The 25017-nt window shown below is 34.2% G+C and overlaps 2 protein-coding genes across 2 annotated transcripts; one reads left to right on the top strand and one right to left on the bottom strand.

The window, feature by feature from the left end:
- Nucleotides 1-699: 699 nt before the first annotated feature.
- Nucleotides 700-19237, top strand: LNO1 (Nuclear pore complex protein). The gene is made up of 17 exons (XM_018127775.2): nt 700-1102; nt 1219-1430; nt 1527-1695; nt 2046-2192; nt 2977-3101; nt 4897-5009; nt 5538-5674; nt 6168-6333; nt 6506-7598; nt 8108-8260; nt 13152-13209; nt 14326-14459; nt 14533-14657; nt 14860-15205; nt 16369-16558; nt 16693-18762; nt 18838-19237. Exons 1-17 carry the CDS (start codon nt 907-909, stop codon nt 18951-18953), a joined length of 5550 nt encoding a protein of 1849 aa, XP_017983264.2. The 5' UTR covers nt 700-906; the 3' UTR covers nt 18954-19237.
- Nucleotides 19238-20914: 1677 nt separating this feature from the next.
- LOC18589557 (chromosome-associated kinesin) lies at nt 20915-24419 on the bottom strand. Its single transcript, XM_007014586.3, has 8 exons — nt 24178-24419; nt 23997-24063; nt 23820-23897; nt 22398-22450; nt 22048-22184; nt 21902-21966; nt 21327-21385; nt 20915-21209 (listed from the first exon to the last, which is right to left on the bottom strand). The coding sequence occupies exons 1-8, from the start codon at nt 24343-24345 to the stop codon at nt 21120-21122; spliced, it is 717 nt and encodes a 238-aa protein (XP_007014648.3). The 5' UTR covers nt 24346-24419; the 3' UTR covers nt 20915-21119.
- Between the last annotated feature and the right edge of the window lie 598 nt (nt 24420-25017).

Below are 25017 nucleotides of genomic sequence, written 5' to 3'. Positions count from 1 at the left end.
TAGAAACCTTTCATAGCATTATGTTTTAAATGTACAAAAACTTTTTCAAACTTTAGAAAAGTCCAAAAAAGATAAACAATTTAAGTAAAAGGGACTTAACTAATAAAACATGAAAAATTTGAAATCAAGATTACAATTACTGAATAATAATTTTGAATATAGAGTAGTACTAGTACATCTTTTTTGACATAATATTAAAAAAAAATTTAAATTATTTACAAAAATTTAAATAAAATTTTATTCTTTTATTATATTTAATTGGGTCATAATATTTTTATTTTGGATTAAATAAGTTTTTATAATTGATGATTGGTTAATTATTATTAATTAAAATACCACTTGTCATTTTATATCTACACGTATTGATATTATATTAATATGAAAAATATCACATGATCATATTATTATATCACATTAATATATTATATTATAATTAATTATAATATATTAACATATCACATCATTATTAATTATGATATATTAATATATTATGTTAGTGTTTCATAGTATAGAATGATAAAATGTATTTTAATTAAATTAATAATTAGTTATAAGTGTATATTTGAATTAAATTAAAAATATAAAAATTTATTTGATTTAAAATAAAAATATAAAAATTTGATTAGACGTAATAAAAATATAAAAATTTATTTAAAATTTTTTAAACAATTTACGGGATTTTAAGATATTATGTTTTTTTTTATGAAAAAGAATGCGAGCCGGAGGCAGGGTGACTTTCTACAGACACAGACGGAGTGACGGAGCAACACTGAAGTAAGCAATATACAAGGGCAACGGGTTAGGGTTGAGTTGAGTGTTCCCGCCTAAACCCTAAATTAAAGTTGCTGAAGTGGGCAACTGAAATCGGATGTTAATTGATTGATGTTGAGAAGTTGAAAACTGAAAATGGCGAGCAGAGTTGAAATTGAGGAAGAGAAGGAAGGAGAGCATGTTGATACCACGGATTTCTTCTTCGAGAAAATCGGCGAACCCGTGCCTATCAAATCTCAGGAGGATTCCCTATTCGATCTCCGAAGCCCTCCACCTCAGGCCCTCGCCCTCTCCCAGCGTTTCCAGCTGCTATTTCTCGCTCATTCATCTGGTGGTTACCTTTTCTCTACTTTCTCTCTTTTCATTTTTGTGTTTGTATTTCTGCACTTGTAATGTTTTCGTGTGAATAAATAAATAAAAATATAAATTTTATCAAATGCTTTTTAGGGTTCTTGGTGGCGAGGACCAAGGATGTGATTAATTTGGCCAAAGATATTAAGGAAACTGGTTCTCCTTCTAGTATTGAGGATTTGAGTTTGGTGGATGTTCCCATTGGCAAGCTTCGCATTCTGGCTCTTTCCCCCACCGACGATTCCACACTTGCGGTTTCTGTTGCCGCTGATATTCATTTCTTCAATGTCAACACCCTTCTCAATAAGGTACTAGCATTTCTTTCTGTCCCTCTTTCTTTCATTATAGTTAAGAGGCTGTTTCCTTATGATATCCTGTTTATGCATGACTCTGCCTCTATGCAGGAGATAAAGCCATGTTTTTCCATTTCGCTTCCTCAGTCAAGCTTTGTCAAGGATTTTCGATGGAGGAAGAAGAAGGATAACTCCTTCCTTGTTCTTTCAGATGATAGCAAGTTATATCATGGAACTCTTACTCACCCTCTTAAACATGTGATGGATAACGTCGATGCTGGTATCTTACTATGTCTTCATTTAAATAATCCATCACTACACATTATTCAATTCTCTTTTACTGCATATAACCTAAATGCCACTGCTGTTGTTGGTTTTTGCCTTCTTTAATAAATCAGAAGGTCCGTATTTCTCCTCTAATGTGTCTACGATTGCTTTCCTTTTCTTGACCTTTCTATGTTGCATGGGAGTTGCACTTCATTGTTTAAGCATAGTTTGAAGAGTATTTAATGAAAGATTATTATTCCATCATCTCCCATCTCACTTCCTTTTCTCCTCCCTCTGTTGAAGAATTTCTGTGTGCTAAAATCTAACTTAGCTCTTTTCTTGCTTTGTTTTTCTTTATCTTAGTTGAGTGGAGTGTAAAAGGTGCTTTTGTTGCTGTGGCGAAAGATGATAGTCTTAGTATTCTGTCAGCTAAATTCAATGAGAAGTTGTGCATGGTACTGCCATTCAAATCTTGGATTGGCGATTGCAATGGTGATTGCACTGTAAAAGGTATTTTGCATTAAATGGATTTTTTTTTCATCTTCAAAATTTCTTTAGATTTTTATGTTCTTGTATTTATTTCTTTAAACAGACACTTTAAGGTACTGGCTTATATATTAGCTATGGACTACTTTATTCCTGTTTGTAATTGCATACATTTTGTGATCATATTAGAGGTTACATTCTTGTCTTATTTTGTCAAAATGGTAAGATTTTCTTTTTACTTTTATGAAAAGTGAATTAAAACAATTAATATGCCTTTTATAAAATCTAGGATGAGTCTTTGTAGGGTCCATATTTGGCATCTATCATGTGCTGTGTTGTACTTTTTTTTTTCTTGGGTCAGAGCTGCATGGCATTTATCTGCATTTGGTATGAAGCCGTGTCTGTACTGGTGTTTTGAATTGTTTAAGGTTATTGGTTAAAAACATTTGGAGCTTAAAATGTATTTTTTCTCTTTAAAAAAGATTGTAATTGTGATGTCACTATGATGCTAGGTTCATTGATTACTTCATAGTTCTAGTGTTGCCAACTACAGGGCAATCTTGTGTAGAAATTTTATCTTAGATCATAATTAAAGTGTACTTTATATCTACATCCTTAGGTGAAAAAGTATATAAAGATTTTGTTGTTTGAACAATGCTGGTTATCGATGAACACACACTTAAAGCCCTATTCCTATTCTGTTTAAAGCTATTCCTTTCTTTCTTTTTTTTTTTTTATTTTTGATATCAAATCTTCGGCATTCCTAACCTCTGAAACTAAATATTTTTTATTTAAATAATTTTTTCAGTGGATACTATCAGGTGGGCTCGTCCTGATTGCATTGTTCTAGGTTGCTTTCAGTTTACTGCAGATGGTGAAGAGGAAAATTACCTTGTTCAAGTAGTCAAAAGCAAGACTGGCAAAATCACTGATGTTAGTATTGATTTCTTACATGTAGCTTGATGAGTTTATATAGAATTTGTTGTGATTTAGTTTATCAATTTGCTGCTTGTTGCAACTAATATGATGGTTACCAGTGAGAGAGGTTCTCTTGGAGTCCACTGCTATTTCTCGTGAATAGCAACTAACCGTATTTTATTTGGCTTTCAAGTTTAATAGGTAAATTATATAGCTTGCTTTGGCATCAGCTTTTGGTCTTTTCCCTCTAGTAGTATTCTTTTGTAGTTATTCATTGTGTCTTCTTTGAATTCACTCTGATCTATTCTTGCCCCCTTCATTCACGAAATCCCTATCTTTATTCACATAATCCCACAGTGGCTTACTATTGAACCAGGATCCAAATTTCACAAAAACTAGCATCTGTTCAAAATATTTATGCACCATTTTGCCAGCTGCCGGCCTCTTGAACATGCCACTGGATCATATTGTCTTCATGTTTGATATTTAAATCTATTCTCCTTCTAATTCAAACCATAAATCCCCCATTTCCCCAAACCAACACAGCAAAAGGTCTAATGAGCTAATTTAATGAATTTGTCCTACATTTGCTGAGCTTGTGCATGGATGCTCTTATTATGCACCATATTAACTGCTGACAACCTCTTGAACATGCCACAACCTGGATCAGTTCCTCATCTTGTTTAATATTTAAACCTGTTCTTCTTCTAATATAAACCGTAAATGCTTTCTTTCTTTAAACCAACTCACCAAAAGGTCTCATGGGCTAATTTAATGAATTTGTCCCACATTTGCTGAGCTTGTTCATGAATGCTCTTATCTTAATTCAGGGGCAACATATTAGAAAAGAAGTATCTTAGCTGTATGTTTTTCTTTACAATGATGCTGGCAAGGTTAGAGTTATATGGTGTTATTCAAGGATGGCAAATTAACCCCTACCCGATTTTATGTTTTATTTAGTTTTATATTTATGCATGTATATTATATTAATTAATTTATTCTTTAATACTAATTGAAGAGATTAACTTAATAATATAATATTTTTAAGATACAAATATTTATTTTACAGTAAAAAAGTACAAATTTTTATAAAATTTCAGAATGTGTCGGGTGCATGTTATATATATTTTTCTCAGGTTGGGTTGGGTATTAAAAATGATAAGCTGGTGTCAGGGTGGGTTGGTTTCTGGTTATGAAGACAGAGTCAGGTCAAGTTCAAGGAAGGGAAAAGTCTGCCTCACCTTTCCCAGTTGCTATTGTGTTGTCATTGGGCCTTATTCTGCTTTTAAAGTTTTATCTTCTTATAAGTGGAGGATGTTAGAATACTTTAGCAGGCTCTTGTGTTTGTGATTATCAATGCCATTAGCCTTTGGCTTTTCTATTGTTTTTAGAACTTAAGAGTTTGCATGAATAAGTGCCCAAGAAAGGTATTTCTTTAATCTCCCTCCAAGAACTTAGGCTTATGCATTTGCTTAATTGCACTCCAAACAAAAGAAGGAGATATTAGTTTTCTACCTATTGAACAAGAGATTCTGGAGGGATTCCTACCTTTAGTTAGTATTCATGATTTTTAGGAATGCTAATTACATTTTTGCAATGCTCATTTCTTGACTTGATTTTTTATTTTTAATTAATAGGAGCTTATGAAACCATTGTATTTAAAAATTTGTCTTTATGTTGGTCAACAGCCAACTTATTCCTTTACCTAGTGTGTGATGAACTGTTGAGGTTACAGAAGACCATATTAATCCATTCTCTCTTTCAATGTTATTATTGTTGTACCTTTAACTTTTAGAAATATTCATTGCAGGCTACTTCTGACTTGGTTGTGCTCTCCTTCAGTGATTTGTTTGCTGGTCTGATTGATGACATTGTGCCTTTCAGAACTGGACCTTATTTATTCTTGAGCTATTTGGAACAATGGTAATTTGATTTAGTTTCATTCTCTTGGATTCTTTTTTTCCTCCTTGCATCGGGAGGCTTGTCCTTTAGAATTAATAATATTCATCTCATTTCTAGAATTGCAAAAGGTAATTCTGGCTTATTTAGTCACAATAACTCACTTAAGAAAAACTGTAAATTAAAAAAATGTTTTCTTCTATTTCTTTTTAATTATGACTTTGTTTTTTGTGCCATTAAAATGATTTAAACTTGTACATAAAGTTTACCAAATGGGGAATTGTTAAATATTCTAAATGCAGCACTAATCAGTTAACTAAGACCGGGGGTAGACCATTGTTCCTTTTCTTTCTTTCTCTCTCTCTCTCTTTTTATCCATCTAAATGCTATTGTTTGAAGATCAATTGACTTGCATATTCATGTTTCTTTTTTAAGCAATTCTTTTATATACCTATTTTTTTTCCTTTTCTTTTTTATTCAAGTGCTCTGGGAATACTTGTTCATATGTTGGTTATGGGGCATTAGTAATTTTTGTTCTGGATTTGATTACAGTGAGCTTGCAATTGCTGCTAACATAAAGAACACAGATCAGCATATTGTGTTACTCAGTTGGTCACTTGGTGAGACTGGTGAAGCTTCAGTTATTGATATTGAGCGTGATAATTGGCTCCCAAGGATTGAGCTTCAAGGTTTTCAACCTGTCTTTTAGACTTGGTAGAAATAGCTCAAGCTGTTGTTTTGTTTTTCGTATCTTTTTTTTTATAAAGATCCAAATATTCAATTGGTAAAGCATTTTTGAATATGGATTGGAGGAAAATCATACTTGAGGTGGCTGTATGGAGTTGGATCCTAGTTTAGAACTTGGGTAGTGCTGCTTCAAATCTTGTTAAGAATTCACGTCTTTCTAACCGTTTTAGTAGCCTATTTTGTTCTTTTCTTTTTGAAATTTGCATTTTTATATCTATTTATATGTATAGTTACTTGTCTAAAACTTAACTTTTCAGATCTATATATAGTAGGGAGAAACTTACCAGCCCATTTTCAACAATATAGTGTCATCTTATGCTTTGTGCTCACTGATTTGTTTGCTGTTTTACCCATTGTTTCAGCAATTTGTTGGATGCTTCTGTGTAACTTTATTGCTCTATTCTAATGCAACTTTGTTGAATGGTCCATGCTTAGAGAATGGTGATGACAATTTGATCATGGGGCTTTGCATTGATAAAGTTTCTCTCTTTGGGAATGTGAAAGTCCAACTTGGAGTTGAAGAAGTCAAGGAACTTTCACCATATTGTGTTCTTATATGCCTTACTTTAGAGGGCAAGCTTATTATGTTCCACATTGCAAGGTAGGTTATTTTATTTTATTTTTATTTTGCCCCCTTATCTCCAAATTGTTTTTAGTTAATTTTTTGTTTCCAAATGAAGTTGTTTTTAATGCAGCTGAGCAGCCTGTGCATTATGTTGGCATCGTCATCATGCTTTACTCACGATTAGCTATTGTTTTTGTTATTACTGCAGTGTCACTAAAAATGCTGTTCCATTTGATGTTGCTGCCCATTCTGATAAAGAAGAGGATACCCCTGCTGTGGTACCTGAAGAATTTAATCTACCTAAACTTACTTATGGGCAGGGTGAGCAAAAGTCAGAACAGGTAGCTTCGGTTCTTCCATTACTGGATCAAAGCAAAAAGGAGCTGCTTACTAATGGTAGTGAAATTCCTATTAAAAGTGATGTAAACCTTTCTGAAAGGAATGTGAACTCTGTTATGCATGCAACCAATGAAGCATTCGATAAGGATAATATTCAGAGATCAGTGTCTTTACAAATCTCCCAGTCTTTTGAAGCTGTTGGCCAGCAAAAACCTCCAACCACAAAGCCGCTCCAAGAAGCAGGCAGTCAACGTAAATTGCTTTCTGGACAGCAAGGTACGAATTCAGGGCAATCATTTTTGAAGACTTCTCAACTAGAGGGACCTGGTAACAAGTTGAGGGATGGTAGTCAAACAGAAACTCAAAAGATTGCAGGAGTTGGATCTATTGCTTCTTTTGGAGGAAAATTTTCAAATGATACCTTAACACAACCAAACCATGAGAATGTACCAAAAAATTTTGAGCTGGTTAAGGAATCAGTAGGCAAAACTGGATCAATTGGATCGCAGAGTGCATCATTTCAGCCATGGCCAATTCCATCATCTCAGTCACTGATGAGTGGAAAACACATGCTTTCAGAGGAGTCTGATGCCAGATCTTCATTTTCACCTTCAAGTCATATTCAGTGCAGTAGATCTCTGGGTTCTGGAGTTACAATGGATACTACATGCATTTCTATTAGCAATGTTGGAAAACCTTCACATCTGAAAGATACTGCTGGGACATCAATTTCAGTCGATAAATTTTCAGGGAGACCAGTAGATACACAGAAATATTCAATGGGGGCAGGAAATATTGAGTCAGTACCTCTAATTTGTGGATCACAATTATCATCACAGCTAAATTTTGCACTGGAAAAGTCTCCCAACCAAAAGCTTTATCACCCCAAGGATGACTATAAATCTTCAACCCAGTCAGGGATGCGGACATCTGAACCACACTTATCCAAACAATTCAGCAATGTACTGTACTTGTTCTTGTGAGTTTTATATACAATGTTTTATCTCGAGCATGCTTGATTCTACGTTATGCTTTTGCTTAACTCATTAGTCAGTAGAACATAGAAGATCAGTACTGGCATTTATTTTTTGATAAGCCAAGTCATTGTTTTGATCATTATAAATACCGTCAGCAGCTTAAGCCTCTCGGCTTAAGGCAAATGCATCAGAGAATATCGCACCCTGCCAAGATCAGTACTGGCATATATTTGCATTTTTGATCCTGAAATATCATAGGGTTAAGTTTATTCTTTTTATCCTAAACTATCATTTTTTTTTTCGGTTCTTATTTGTCACTGTTCCTTTGTTATTTTCTATCTTGTGCAAAATGAATTTTGGCAATAAAAATTGCTTAGGGTTTTCTGAGCAAGAGAGAAATCTGGTGCTTTTGTATTTCTTAAATATAGATGGTTGTGCATCTCTATAGCTCTTACTGTTCTTTTTCCCTTTTTTTGCCTCCCTTTGTTTTTCAGATTAGAGAGATGGCTGAAGAATTGGACACACTTTTGGAATCTATTGAAGAAACTGGTGGCTTTAGGGATGCTTGCACTGTTTACCAAAAGAGTTCAGTTGAAGCGCTGGAGAGGGGAATAGCTTTTCTTTCTGACAAATGCAGGAGATGGGAGGTATTTTCTGTATCAGTGATTCACTGTGTCAATTTATTCCATTGTGTTCTATGTCCTTCCTAGCTGTAGCTTTTGATTGGTTGATATGCTTTGATCTGTTGAGATTTAGTTACTAAATTCTTCTGAAGAATTCTTTGCTCGGCAAGATACATATGAGAAACTTGATGCTATGACTATAAAATAGTGTCCTTGCCTTATTGATGCATAAAATTAGAACTAACCTGAAATAGGAAACCTGCTGAGATATTACTCTCTGACTTTAAAACATTATGTCCAATGAAAATGAAAAGAGGAAGAAGAAGAAGAAGAAGTTAGAGCTATCATTTTGGCTGGTCATGTTTCCTGGCTAGCTTGCTGTGAGGCTATGGAAATGAATCGTTGAATACTAATATATTAAAACAGCTTTCAAGTTAGTCTCACAGTTTCCCACCAACTTGCTTTCTTTCAGAATGAGCTGGTTTGTTTCCTAGTTTGCAATTTTCCTTTTCCTTTTTCTTTTGTCAAATTATTTTCAATGATTGAACAGAACTAGCATGTAAGAAACTAAAATAGCTGAACATTCCACCCTCTCCCTCCTCTCATATCCTAGAAGTTCTTTAAAGCAATTTTCATCCCTTTTCCCCCCCTCCTTTCTCTCTCCATACTTCACCCATGTAAAAAGTGGCAGAATAGAAGTTTAGAGTGAAGTTAAATATTGTTTTGACATAGAAACATTTATGAAAACTTACAAAAGCCTGCTTGAGATTTTGTAGAAATATACTTTCATTCTTGTATCATGAAACATATTTACGTAACTCCCTCCACATGCACATTTGAAGGAGGTAAACATAAGAAAATTGCCGCAGCCATTAATTATAAAATGGTGTCACAGCAGCAAATTGTGAAATAGAAAAAGTAAGACAGGAAAACATTAATAGCAAATTCTCACATGAAAGTTACTTCCGAAAACTGCCACCAAATTGTTAGAAAGTCTTCTAAGTATTACTAGAATCCAGCCTTCTCAATGGTGGGTGTAGGAAATCTCATGGAAAATAAATTGTGAGAGAAAAGAATTAGAGAATTCACATCAAATTATATTCTATATAAATTCTAAACATAATATTTAGAAGGGAGAGAAAAAAACTGAAGAAAGAAATAAAAAATGTAAAATGAAAAGAAATTTAAACAATGGGAGAAAATAATAATATATTTATAATTTCCTTGTCATTTTTTCCTTTGGCTCTCTTTCTTTTTTCTCTCACCGAAAATCCCAAACCTCTATACCTATTTTATATGTTTCTTTATCACCTTTTAAAATTTCCCCCCCACTTCTTCTTTTCCCTTCTTTTTTTTCCTGATTTTCTTTTTCCTTCCTTCTTTTTTCTTTTTCTTTCCTTTTCTTCTTTTCTCTTTCCAGCTGGTGAGGGCTATGGGGAAAGGTATGGGCATTGCCATTCAACATGCATGGCAATCTGGCCCTCGGCACTAGTCTATCTGCTGCAAAGGGTCAGAGTTGGCCTCTCTTTAGCAGTGTTGTGAAAACCGGACTGGACTGGTCATTCAAACCAGTTCAACCGCAATCCCTTAATCTCTCCTGTCCGGATGGTATATTAACCTAGATGGAGTCAAAACCGGTAAAACAGGTGGAACCGGCAAATCGTTAACTCAGGAAAACTGGGAAAACCATTATAACTGTTCTGAAATAGAGAAGTGAAATCTAGATCAATGAAACTTTAAAAAAGATCTAAGATTTATTTGCATATTCGTTAAAAATAGAAGATAGAAGAAAAAAAAAAACCTGAAATTCTCATAAGAGAGATCTGAGAACTTCTAGATTTCATACTAGATTTGTATGGCAATGAGAGGGAAGAAAGAACAAACTAAAAAAAAATCAGAGGAAGTGAATTAAGAAGAAAATTAACTAAAAGATAAAAAATGTGGTTGAAAAGGATGAACAGAGACTGCACGTGAAGAGTGGTGAGCAAGAGCAACTGTTGATTGACTATTGAGCATGCTTTGGAATTTCCAGAACTTTTGAATGGGCATGGAACCACCTAGAATTAGTAATAAAGGTACTTATTATATAATAAAAGTGGTGCTTTTCAATATATATATATATATATATATATATATATATATATATAAAATAAAAGTGGAAGTTGTTATGGTGGTTGAAGGAGCATGATTAAAAAAAACTATATGATGCATGTTGAATTCAAAATGGCCGGTACTGTTCGTTTACACTCAATTATTCAGTTACTGGTCCGGGTATGAAAAATTGCTCTTGATTGCCAAAGAAAGCAATTGGGGTGTTCAGGTTGTGCTATCTTCGAGTTTGGTTGTTTTGGATTTTAGTTCATTTCAGGTTCATACTGTTTTGGGTTTAGGCAGGTGTGGGTTATTTTGCAATTATACAAGCTATAGACTTTTTTATAAACACAAATGCAATAAATAATTTTGTTTTTTGTTATAAATGTCAAGTCAATATTTTTAATTAATTTAACAATTTAAGATAAAAATTTGAGAGAAAAAATTTAAATGTAAAAAATTTGATAAATATCTGTATAAATATACATGATATTCTAGTTTTGTGTATATTATATACTCATTAGTAGTATTTTTGTGTGCTTATTATATTTATCTTTTAGTCATTATCTATTTTTTATAATATTTCAATTTTTCAAGAATTTCTTCTTATATCTATTTTATGTTTTGTTTGTTCTTAAATATATCATTCAATTGATCAATTAATTGACTTGACATTAACACTTAGAAGTTGTAAGAAATCCAAAACTATGATATTTAAAACTAATTGATATAATATGCTCTAGATTTAACATTTGACTATTTTGGTATTAATAGAGAATAAAGATGTTTTGGCTTGATGAATAACATTATAAATTTTATTGATCATTAATTTGCATAATATTAAAAGTTTGTAGCAATAGGAAATCAATAATCATGGTATTTAAAATTAATTGATATGATGTTTGATTTATTTTAGCATTTTATCATTTTGACAATAAGGAAAAATTAAGAATTAAGAGGTCTATCTTGATTTGATTTAACTTGATAACTCTATATGTTTATGTGATTGATTAATTTATTAATTTTTTAACTAGTAACATTATTAGCTATTATTTATAATTAATAATCAATGAACTATATGAAATCATGATATTTAAAAGTTGAAATTAATTGATATGATTGTTTGGATATTAATGATGAAGAATGGAGATTTTTTTCTTGATTTAAATTTTTACATTTGAGTGCTTAAGTCTTAATTTTATTTTATTATAAGTATAAAAAATTTAAATTTAAATTTTAAAGAATAACTCAATAAGTCTGATTACTTAAATACAATGAATTTTAATATCCATAAATTACAATATTTGATTATATTTAAAATTAAAACCAATTGTATTGATATTCTTACTTATTAGTTTACTTTTAAATATATTGTTGTTTATGAGTATTAATTAATCTTATTCTTAATTGAATTTTAATTTTATTAATAAATAATAATAAAACAATCAAATTTCAAATTGAATAAAATAATTCATTTTGTGACCTCTTTCTCTTTTTCCTTCCTCCATAAAAATTGAAGTTTACTAGTGAAGAAAGAAAAATAAGAAAAATAACGACAAAGTAGGTGGGAAATGATAACAACAACAATCTTTCCAAAAATTTCCCAATTCCCAATTTTTCACATGATTATTTACATGTGGAATGAAAATATTCAATGTCAAATTAATAATATAATTTTATATAATTAATTGTTGTAAATAGTAGGGGTAATAAAGAAAATCATTTGATATTCATATTTAGTGTCTTAAATTAGTTCCGGAGTCCAATTCAAATTATGAATATTAAAAATGTTGAATATTCATTATTTATATAATTGTAAAAATATTATAAATAATATTACTTTTTAAAAAAATTTAAAATTTTCATGATAAATAAGAAAAAAGTTTATCATTTTTCCTTGAACTTATTTTAGACAAAATCATTTAATAATAGTTTGAGTCTTTTTGGGTCATAAACTTGGATTTTTTAGGGTTTCAGATTGGATCATTGTACGTTCGGTTCATTTCAGGTTCAGTTCACTTCAGGTTTTGTCATGTCGGTTCCGATCACTTTGGGTTTGACTTCTTTTAGATTCTGGTCTTTGACTCTTTTTAGTTGATTCAGATTGAACCGGTTTCGATTTTGAATCAATTCAGGCAGTTTTCATGTTTTGGGTTAGATTTTGCACCTTTATTGACACCCCTTCCCTTGCTGATCTCGCACAAACAGGCCTTTAGCCGCTTCTTCCCTATTTCCCCATGGCTTCCTCCCTCTCCTCTTCAATGGTGTTACTCTATCTTCAGTCCCAGAAATGCTAAAAAAAAAAGGAAAATACGAGCTGGAAAGTTTTCAAATGCCCAAATCTTTGTTAAAAATCCCGGGAGGGTCTCAAAAAATTGCAGCTGCCAAGTGGCCTCAATGTTTTTCCACAAATGTTGGTTAAAGAACCCACCAAGATAAAAAATAATGAATTGTATGGTTATATTTCTGAACTCTTTCAATTTTGGAACCCACCAATATTTGATGCATTCTACTATAAAACATTGAGCTCAAATCATCACACGGAAGAGGATCCTGCATCATTTTAAATCTTGGACTTAATCCATTTTTTTCAAAGTCGAGAAAGGCTGGATAGTGATTAACTTTACAATGAAAGTAATTTAAAGTTATCCTTTACTTTATGGATGTGGACGATGTTCTTTGTCTTTGCATTGTATAATCTTGGATGCATTTGAAGCAGTTTTATTCATTTTTCTTCAGATTCTCTAAGTGCTATTCATCCAATTGGATGTACATGCTTTTTGTTCTATTATTTGACCATTGTGATTGTTTCTGGGCTTTGTAGAACATGATGGATGAGCATCTTGGGAAGATCCAGCATCTTCTTGATAAAACTGTTCAAGGTATTGTCAAGTTTTAAAATATCTCATTGAAATTCAAGCATTTTGATTGTGTGGCGATTTAAATGATTGAAATTGTTTTATCAAGAGTGCAGTAACCTTAGAGGAATTGTGTCTTAGTCACTTATTATATTCATGAAAAAAACAAAAAAAGAGGGGGGCCTGGGGGGGGGGGGGGGGGGGGGGGGTTTATATTCTAACCACAGATGGACTAAAATCTCATTAAATTTTGAAAATGCTAATATTAAATTTTGATGATATTTTTATTTCATATCTCACAAACACTTACTTTGCTGCCCCAAGCATATTTTGAACAATCTGAGAAAGCAAGATATATTTCCTGACATAACATGGGAGCTAATTTTTAATTTCGAGGAACATTAGTCAACCTTGAGAATGTTATTAACAGGATGGTAATTCAAGAAATGTTTCACCATGTAATTGTTAAAAAATTGATCCTCAAAAAGTTTACTGCACCAGATGCCTAGAAGGCTAGAGGTGACGTTTAATGCTGCCCATCCAACAGTTGGAATAGACAAATCTGCTTCATTCTACACTCCAATTTGACATAAAAGGATTTAAATTAGTTGATGCTATGTTGCCTGTTTAATATCTGATGCATATGAGGGGAAATAATATTAGCAGGCACCACCACACTTTCTCTCTCTTTATCCAACCCCCCACCCACAATAAGGCTCAAAATAATAAAAGTAATCAATATGCATTAGATAATGTTTAATTAGAGATATCTTAACAGCCACCATAGGTGATTGGATTGAGGTTACTGACATTTGTACTGTGGTGACGAACTATTTTGCTGTACTTTACCACAATGGCTCAATAAGGCTCAAAATAATAAAAGTAATCAATATGCATTAGACAATGTTTAATTAGAGTTATCCTACTGGCCAGCAGAGGTGATTGGATTGAGTTTACTGACATTTGTAGTGTGGTGACGAACTATTTTTCTGTACTTTACCACAATGGCTTTGTAAGCTGTGGGAGTTTTGTTGAATTCTTAAGATTCACAGTTTGTTTAGTACATGTTTCTGTTTCTTTTGACAACCTTGTGAGTTGGTTCTGTTATAATGTACCAATTACTCTTGTGCTGGTTACCAGTTTTAGCAAGGAAGATATACATGGAAGGCATTGTTAAGCAAGCTTCTGATAGCCAATACTGGGACCTCTGGAATCGCCAGAAGTTGAGTTCTGAGCTTGAGCTTAAGCGGCGACATATACTGAAATTGAATCGGGTGAGTTGTCAGTTGATGGTTAATGTGAAGAGGACATGTCTGATTTGAGGTTTAATTAAGTTTTCTTTTCCAGGATTTGACCAATGAGTTAATTGAATTAGAGAGGCATTTCAACACCTTTGAACTCCATAAATTTGGTGATAACAATGGAGTTGATGCAGGTTGGAGAGCTTTGCAGAGTAGATTTGGGTCTTCAAGGTATGTTTAATGCAGTTTGTTAGCTATCATATCCAGCATCCTGAGCAGAATTTATTTCATTCCTTGTCAAAGTCTTCAAGCCACTACAACTATAAGATGACAAAGAGGCTTACAGATTCATGGTGGAGAATATGTACATGGTAAACTAGTTTTTACAGCTTTAGCAGAAAAATTGCTGAACTGAGCACTTGTTTCATTGCAGACACATACAGTCTCTGCATACTTTACATAACACAATGAATTCACAACTAGCAGCTGCTGAGCAACTTTCTGAATGCCTTTCACAACAAATGGCCATGCTGAGTGTAGAGTCACCTGTAAAACAACAAAATGTGAAAAAGGAGTTGTTCCAAACGATTGGTTTAGCATATGATGCCTCTTTTACCTCTCCAGGTGTGACAAAACCTAGCAATACTTCTTCAGTTAAGAAACTTGTTCTTTCCTCTGGGTCCACTGCTTCTAGAATTCAGTCCAGGAGAAACCCATCCAGTGCTCTGAAGAGTTTTGACCCAGAAATTGCAAGGAGGAGGAGGGACTCGCTGGATCAGGTAACGTCTTCTTGCGTTATTCTGAATTCTTAATTTTTATAGTAGATCTGTATCCTGAATCTGCTTTAGCTATGTACTTCTAGTTGAAGGTGCACTCAATTGTTTGTGAAACGAGCTTCAATTGTTAGAGTGGAAAGTATTGTTTATTTTATAACTAATCCTAGAGTTATTTAACTTTCTTATTATTTTCTTCTTTTCTTGTTCCTTTTGGTGAAGTTGTAGATGGAATCCTCTACCATTGTTCTGTATCATTATCCTATTCACTTAATCCTCTTTTATGTAATGCTGTCTACCAATATACTTGACAACATAACAGGTCAAAGTCAAAGTAGAGTTACATAGAAGAGTCTTTATCTATTTCTTTTCTATTAATTTCTTCCCAAACAAAAGGTAATATATCTTGCGTATAGTATGATAGGGTATTGGTGCATGATAGGGGCAAGTCGGCTAGAACTTTCCCTATCGTTCTTTTGTGCAGGTCTTAATGTGCATGCAGCAGAGAAATTTGTTCCTGATATGGTTTTATGGGGGGGTATGTCTCTAACAGTGGTAATTATGGCAGTTTGGTCAACTCTGTTGGAGGAAAAGCACTAATTCTTTATTGGTGCTAGCTATAAGATAATTTTAATGTAAATGATTTGGTGCATCAGAAATCCAATTTATCAGGAAGCTTTGGTCAAAAGCTCATTTGCAAATGTTTTTACTTTTAATATGTGGGGCAATTGGCAACCTATTATCATTTCAAACAGTTTGACAGCATGATATAGATTAGATCTCTTCTTATATACTAGTAACCATCCAGATTGTTTTTTTCTTTCTTTTTTTTTTTTTTTTTTATAATTGGTGGAGGGGGGGATTCGAATGCTTTTCTTTAAGCAGGGGGATAATGCAGCAACCAATGAGCCAAATGCTCGGGTGCTTCAGATAGTTTAATTAAACGGTTTTAGAATTTCTTATTTGCTTGATTGCACTTTGGATTACCAATCATGCTTATAACTTGATGGAAACTTTTTCCTTCATACCTGCATGAGATAATTACTGATTATTTCTCTATGGTTCTTTTTTTCTTATATTTTTTAGTAGATTCTTTTCTTCTTCCATTGTACTTTTTAGAACTTTTGCAAATTCTAATGTGTAAATTATTTTGTATGGCCTTGTGACAGAGCTGGGCTAGTTTTGAGCCTTCAAAAACTACCGTGAAAAGGATGCTTTTGCAAGAATCAGCAAGTGTAAAAAGAACATCCTTCACAGATAAGCAGAACTTTAGCCCTTACGCTCCTGAGGAATCAACAAGTTCATTGTCAAAGGAACACCCAGCAACTTCAGCCATGTTCTATCAATCTGGAAAAGAAGGTGAGGCATAACTAAAACCTTACTATTTTCTTGATAAGGTCATTTCTCCCATATATCCCTTAAGTTTATTTAGCTGTATGCTTATGGGAGCCAGCCACTAATCGTACCTTCCATGCTTGTTTGAGTTAAAACAGGCACCCAGGATGCATTCCCAAAGCAGGAATCTGAATCAACCCTATTCAGATGGGCTAATAATTCTCTAGTTGCGCCACAATCTACTGGGTGGAACTCTTCTACAGTGCAAACAAGTAACTTCTCTGCTTTGTCATCAACATCAGGATCACAACCTATGGTGGTGCAGAATCGTTTGGGGGAAACTTGCAGTATTCCTGTTGCTAAATCAAACACTGGAGCTTCTCATCTTGAGAGGTTTAATAGTTCATCTTTCTATGAGAATGAGATTCAATTCACTCAACAGTTTAGACCTGATCTATGTCAAGAGTTATCAATCTCCCAGGTGGCTTCATTGCCAAAGAAATCCACAGACATCCCAAATTCAGATGGTAAAGGGACTGTGCTTGCAAATTCGGCCCTTGGGTATGTGAAACAGGTGCCATCAACCACAAAGAGTACACTTTTTGGTTCTTCTAACAATTATGACCCCCAGTTCATGCCCCCAGCTGCTGTTTCTGCATCTCCTACCCTTTCAGCAAAAGTTTCACAAGTCAATTTTATAAAAAGCAAAAGCCAGCCCAGTGAAAAGGTATCAGAGTCTTCTGCATTCTCAAAACCAGTTTCAGATTCGTCATCAACTCTTTCATTATCATCATCATTTTCTACGGTGCCAACCTCATCAGTCACATCAATCCCCACATCAGTTTCTATGTCATCATCTGCAACAATGGGTTCATCATCGGCCCCAAACTTTTCCTTTTCAACCTCATTTTCAATCGTTTCAACTTCATCATCTGGAACACAATTCAGCGATTCTATGACAAGTTCTATAGTTTCTGCACATGCTAATAGAAAAGCATCATCTTCATCATCATCACCATCAATTTTTCCCTCTGCTGGTGTTTCCTCTTCAAATTCCCTCTCCATTCATCCTCACCAAATACCTGTGCCCTTCCCTTCTGATTCACCACCCGTGAGTTCACCATCAGAGATTTTGAAAACTGAGGCTCAACCACGTATGGAAACACTTGGCTTGAAAAAGAATGTCGATTCAATGACACAGGCACTACCACTGCAGCATGAACTTCCAGCAGCGGGATTGAGTTTGAAGCCAGAAGCTGCAGTGTCATCTTCACCGATATGTGAAACTCCTACCCGAATATCATCTGGAAGCCAGAGCAGCATCATTAATGTTGCAAGTCCTGCATCTAATTTGGCATCAAATGCTCATCCAGTGCAGCCTGCTACTGGAGATATTCTTTTTACTGCACCATTGTCAACTAGTATTAGCACCACTGATGGAAAAAGTGGAAGTTTGGATGTAACGGTTACACAAGAGGATGAGATGGAGGAGGAGGCTCCTGAGACAAACCAAAGGACTGAACTTAGCTTGGGAAGCTTAAGTAGCTTTGGCAATGGCTCAACTCCTAACCCAACTGCTCCTAAGCCTAATCCATTTGGTGCTCCATTTGGAATTGTGGCTCCACGTATGGCTAGCTCTTCGTTCACCACAGCTCTTCCTAGTGGAGAGTTGTTTAGGCCTGCATCTTTTAGCTTCCAATCTCCTCAGCCTTCCCAATTGGCTCACCCTGCAAATTTTGGCGCATTCTCTGGTGGCTTTGCTTCTAGCACATCTGGTCAAGCTCCTGCTCAAAGGGCTTTTGGCCAACCAGCACAGCTTGGAGTTGGACAGCAGGCTCTGGGATCAGTTCTTGGTTCTTTTGGGCAGTCAAGACAGATTGGTACTGGACTACCAGGAAGTGGTTTTGCTTCTGTGAGTGGTTTTGGAGGTGGTTTTGCAGGTTCTCAATCTGCTGGTGGGTTTTCTAATGCTGCAACAGGAGGTGGATTTGCTGGCATTGCCTCTAGTAGTGGTGGCTTTGCTGCTTTGGCTTCAGGTGGTGGGGGATTTGGTGGTCTGGCTTCTGGTGGTGTTGGATTTGGTGGTCTGGCTTCTGGTGGTGGTGGATTTGGTCTGGGTTCAGCTGGAGGATTCACAGCTGCGGCCTCAGGTGGTGGTGGTGGAGGAGGATTTGCTGCTGCTGCCGCTGCTGCCTCAGGTGGTGGTGGTTTTGCAGGAGCTGCCTCAGGTAAAACTTGGTCTGTATTTGGGTCTCAAAATATTGTTTAAGCTTGTGACTCATGTCATGTGAATATCTATGCAGGGGGTGGGTTTGGCGCTTTCAGCAGCCAGCAAGGGAATGGTGGTTTCTCAGCCTTTGGAGGTGGCGCAGGACAAACTGGCAAACCTCCTGAGCTTTTCACACAAATGAGAAGGTAGTTTAACAAATTCCAGATAGCTGGGCCGAGGGGAATTTAATTTATTAGTGGAAAAGTGATCAAGTCATCTTTTTTGCCCTTTTAAGGGACTGACTGACTGCAAATGAAGATCGTTAAGTTACACTACAGTTTTGTTAAACGGTCCTTAATACACGGGGCTTATACCTTAATCCCAAGTTGACTGTTTATGTTTTCGGTAGAGAGTCCAAAAATGAACTTTATAAGGGGAGGATGCTAACTTAAGATTGTTTAATACACGTCGACTGCCAACTTAACATCCGTCAATATCCCTGCGCATCAACGTGGATCATAAACCGAAGTACACTCGTACTTCATTGCAAATATTGGTTAACCACCCTTTGCCGTATTTGATTCCATATTTCTCTTATTTATTTACGATATTATATTAAAAAATGTTTAAATTAATTTAAAAATTTAAAAACTTTTTGTTGAATTTAATCAAATTTTTGTATTTTTATCTTACGATAATTATATTTTTATAATTAACAGTTGATTGATTGTGATTAGTTAAAATGTTATTTATCATTCTATGTTTGTGGTATTGATGGCATGATCTTGATTTGAAAGGAGAAAATGTCATGTGGTTATATTATCTTTTTACAGCATGATGTCACGTAATAATTTATTATAATATGTTAACATATCACGTGATATAAAATGATAAATGATATCTTAATTAATAATAATAATTAATTATTAATTATAATAATTAATTAATTTAAAAATAAAAATATAAAAATTTAATCGAATGCAATAAAAGAATAAAGAGTTATTTAAATTTTTTTGAATAATTTAGATTTTTTTAAAATATTATGCATTGATTTATTAATGCTTATTATCTTTGTTAAAAAAAAAAAAGAAAAGAAATAGGGAAACATTAACCAAGCATAACCTAAATGGGCATCTTTCTTCTTCTCTTTCAATTTTGCGTAAGGCCAGAAACAAGGGAAGCATTACTGTTTGCATTTCACCATTCACTGGGACAGTGCAGGCGAGGATGCACGCAGCCAAGAGACAACTGGTATCTCCATACTTTATTTAAATAAGTATTTTTATTAGGAATTATGATAAAATTTTCACTAGTAATCACAATTTGTATATAAACAGTACGTTTTAATTAAGTTTTTATATCTTACTGATTTTATCATTAAATTTTATCAATTTTTCGTCACTAGCTTGTTCGGAAGAGTGAGCATTATTTGATCAAATTTTATATATAAATAAAATATTTTAATTTAAATTTTTTTTTATAGCTTATTGATTTTCTCATTGAATTCTTTCTTTCTATCTATCAGATTTAAATTTCAAAATTAATTTTTATTTGATCGCTTTTTAAGATGGATAAAATTTGTTTTAAAAGAAATTTTGAAATTATCTGTCGAGAGGCGATTAAAGAGTTGAAAAATATAATTGCCTTGATAAATCGAATAAGATACATAAAGTTTTGATTTATAAAATTTACATTCGAGTATTTACACATAGTCTTTACTATTTTGCTTCACCACTACAAATTTCATACCATATTTGTTGCTGCTAAAGTGGATCAAGCTGAAAATACTTAAATGACATCAGATTAGGTAAACTCTACAACCTGTAATAGGTGAAAACGACATTTGTAATACATAATAAATGGTTTACAATTCTACTTTTCAAGTCCCTTGTGGAAGTTGAATTACTTAAGTCAAGCATCAAATAGATTCCAATTTGAACCTAACGACCTATTTCTATGCAATGTTGTCCTCACTCTGCCCCTTTTGAATTCATCTTCACACATCACTTCTTTCAAGAATAATTATTTTCAATATGGGAAGGTTACCTCCTCTCATTCTCATTGGGTAACCCAAAATCATAAGTACCAAAAGCAAAGGACCCTTAACTAATTTCAATCCTGTTCAAGTTGTTTGACATCCTACAAAATGCAGCATCACTATAGAGATCCCCTTCCCTAAAACCAATTAGTAGGTGCTTTTACCGATGGCAAAAGCTTCATTGACATGAATCAATTATTTAAACAAACCACTGATCTCAATCAGATCATGAAAAATGTTGCTACTAAAATTATAACTCCAGAAAAGGAAATATTCAACAATGGAAGAATTGGCACATACTGCATATGGGATCAACACAAGAAAAATCGCCCTGGTCATCAGACAGGTATCCCCAATTCAGATATCTTCATTATCCTTTTGTCAAGTGAAACCCTCTGCTGCCTCAAAAGAGAAGCCATTGAAGCAACCTAATATAAATGTGAAAAGGGTTAAGACAGGAAGAAGCACTTTCATTTGAAATTCTTCTGTCAAAAGCAATGATATAATCATGATGATGATGATGATGAAGAGAATGTTGGACTTGCCTCTGCTCGTAGTTTCAATGCCTCCCTGCCAGGGATCTCTCGCAGCCCATCCATCAAATCTATACAGAAAATTAAAGAAAATGTACACATGATAACAGCATCCCATCACAATTTAAAGGTTACAATCAATAGAATCTAGAAGTTCCCTTTCCGTAACCCATTTGACAACACCTTATGCTACATTTGTGGCTACCTATCTGATCTGCTGATGGATACAATTCATACTTTTTCTGAAAGCAACAAGCTCGACCAGACATCCATATAAGTTCTACTATCATTTTAGTTAGCTACAGGTCAGAAGGACATTATAGGAGAATGGAAACCTTGTTGAAGTCATGCTAGAATATATGCAAAATTTCAGTTTATACACTTCCTATTACAATCCTTATATAACTGTAATACGGAGATAATTGGAGGGAGGGGGGGGGGGGGGCGCTTAATGGTGAAGACGCCAGGTTCATCAAAAGTACAAAATTAAAAGATCAAGTTTTCACGGAGGGACCAAGATGGCAAGAACTGTCTATTAAAGAAAAATAATACACACACATACACGTAAAGGTGACCTTTAAGCATACCTGCAGCTTGGGCCTCAGCCTTGTAAACTGATTTAGCAAGATGTTGAATTTGGCCTCCAGCATTCCTAAAAACAACTTGAAACAGTTAACCCAGAAAATTAATGAAGATTTAGAAGCATACAATTAAAAAAACTCATACTACTTACATGAGCTCTTTATGGCCCCGTTTCATATCCTTTTCTGCAAGAGCTGCCCTTTCAAGCAGCTTACTGCTTTCCTTTTTCATCATATCAACAGAAAGGTTCAACTCTTTTACATTCTTCTCAGCCCTAAGAAATTGTGCCTGGAGGAAATTTTAGCAAAAAGGCAATGTATAAGAGAGCTAAGTATTGACCCTTAAATTAAGACACGTGATACCTAGCACCTGCGTATTTACTTTTTGCTTTGTAAAGAAGTCAAAATGGCAGGTCATGCAGCAAATATAAATTGCTAGCAAAATTCTACTTATATTTCCATGAAGTCAAGGAAGCTTCTATCATATTATCAGGGTAGGTACCTCCTCACTTTGAAATCGGCCCAACGTATTACGAAACAAAAGCCTTCTTGGGCCTGCAATAAACACTCTGGCATTAGTTTATATGAGATTGAAAAGGCAAACTAAACAGAAAAATGTTTTTAAGTATACAGAAGTCAAAAGCAGAACATATCAAGACTAGTTAAATTCTTTCATTTCATCACTTGTCTGTAAAATCTAAAAGAGGGGAAAACAGAGGCCATAAGGAGGACGTAATTCAAATAAAACTGATATAGCCTAGTCCTAAAAGCCAAAGAGTACAAATCGTCATTTGGATATATATGACAAAACTCAGATCTTAGGCCAAGATTCATAACTTTTTCTTAAAATCAAACTAATGTGACCTTAGTTTTTGTTTCCATTTTGGGGGAAAAAATGTATTTAAGTCTGATTTATAAGGGCCGGTAAGTACACCTGGACAGGTTGAAATGGTGAAAAAATAAAGGGATGAAGTGCCAAGCAATTATGCGCCACACCCCCCCCCCCCCCCCCCCCCCCCCCAAAAAAAAAAAAGGGACCTTTGACCCAATATGAAGGAAACACAATAGAGCAGCTTGGGAGAAGGGGATAAACCAAGATCATGGAAGGCCATTATTCAAAATTGCACAAAGAAGAATAGTGAGTACAAATGCAAGCAACAACATCAAAACTCGAAAATAACTACAAAACAAGTTCCCCGCTTACTATGATTAAGATTAGAAATTCTAGCAAGCCAAAATTTAACTACTGCTCACCACATCATCATCACCACCTATGTCCCTAACTCAAACCACAGTTAATAGCACTTTGCATTTAAGTTTTCTTTCATCTTGATTTCATAAATTTGCAGAGGCAAAGGATCCAGATTTGAAACATTACATCAAGCTTCTATTTGAGAAAGCCACCAGAAGGCAGAATGTTAATGCAGTCAAAGGGGAATCACAGTGCTTCCTAGGCAGGATTTGTTATTCAAATCAGTCAGCGATCACATTGTCTCACTGAGATAGTTGAACATTGTAGGCATCTTCACCAGAGAATGGTTGTGTTGCCTCACTGGCAAAGCTTCTAAAGATAGATAACAAATGACTGGTTTGTCGGAGCCATCCTAACCATGATTTGCCCATTTTATCACAACAAAATTATTACACAGCATCTGAATAAGGCATTTCAAAAAAAGAATGAGAACCACTAAACAAAGAATTTAGAACCACAAAACAATCTCTATATCTTAGAACCACAAAACTTGCAAATTTCTGAAATACTCAATTGCTCCCTCATTCTTTTTTTTTTTGAAAAAAGGCTGCAAATAGTGCATTTTTGTGGGTTTATAATTCTTGCAGCAGGATGATATGTATCAAGTGTTGCAGGACATTGTAGAATGATATGATAATGAAGGAAAAAGAGAAAAAAAAAAAGAAAAGAAACCTGGCATAAGAAAGAGAGCAGCAGTAACAGTAATCCCAATAGCTGCAGCTGGGTGTTCCTTTGCACTCATCAACTCCTCTTTTTTATATATTAAAATAATAAAAAAAAAACAGTTACAAACTAATCAGTTAGTAATACCATAACCATCAATCAAATATAGATATTTATGAAAAAAACCTTTAAGTTTGTTGACAAATGCATCTTCGTATGATTTATAGCGGGAGAATGCATGTGGTACAAAATCCTGCAAAACCCAAACATTCATAATTTGATATTTGATACACAAAATTTTTCCCTTTTTTTTTCTTTTAAGTTTCATATATACTAATAGTATAACAAGGAAGAAAGCATAAGAAACCTGCAAAGAGCGTAGATGGGTAGAGGAGTTATGGTGAAGGGAGCGAGCAGACTGGATGGCTGATTCTTTGGAGTCTTGAAGGCTTCTCTGCAGTTCTTCTACCCATCCCGTTGTTGCTGTCGTTGTTGAATCAGCGGTACCACCTCCACCGCCTTCTTCTCCGCCCATTTCTTTTTTCGATGCCCAAATAGCGATCACGTCCTACGCCTGAAATTCTTTCTTTCCGCTTTGCCCTCGGTTTTTTCCCCCCTCACTTTTTAATGTATTTATAAGGGACATTTTAAAAAATAATCCTTAAAACATAAAAGATGTTTTAAAAAATAATTTTTTTATAATTTTAATTATTTTTAATTAAATTAGATAAAATTATCCTCAATGAAGTTACGTGCTATGATGTTACATGTCATGTACAAAAATCTGTGACAAGTCATGATTAACGTGTTATACGCTATGTACAAAAATATGTGACATATCATGTACAAAAACTTGTAATAAGTCATAGTTAGCGAGTTATACGTTATATATAAAAATATATATGACACATCATGTACAAAAACCTGTGACAAGCCATGATTAGCATATTACACATTATGTTCAAAAATATATGACAAGTCATGGTTAACTTATTACATATTATGTACAAAAATATGTGACAAGCCATGTACAAAAACCTGTGACAAGTTATGGTTAGCTTGTTACACGTCATGTACAAAAATCTGTGACAAGCCATAATTAGCGTGTTACACACTATGTGTAAAAATATGTGACACGTCATGTATAAAAACCTGTGACAAACCATGGTTAGCGTGGTACACGCTATTTACAAAATATGTGACAAGC

Source organism: Theobroma cacao, chromosome 9 (assembly GCF_053813885.1).
Source record: "Theobroma cacao isolate CCN51 chromosome 9, ASM5381388v1, whole genome shotgun sequence".
NCBI lineage: Eukaryota > Viridiplantae > Streptophyta > Magnoliopsida > Malvales > Malvaceae > Theobroma > Theobroma cacao.
The sequence above is the reverse complement of the archived record's forward strand: the minus strand, read 5'-3'. Positions and strand labels throughout refer to the sequence as shown.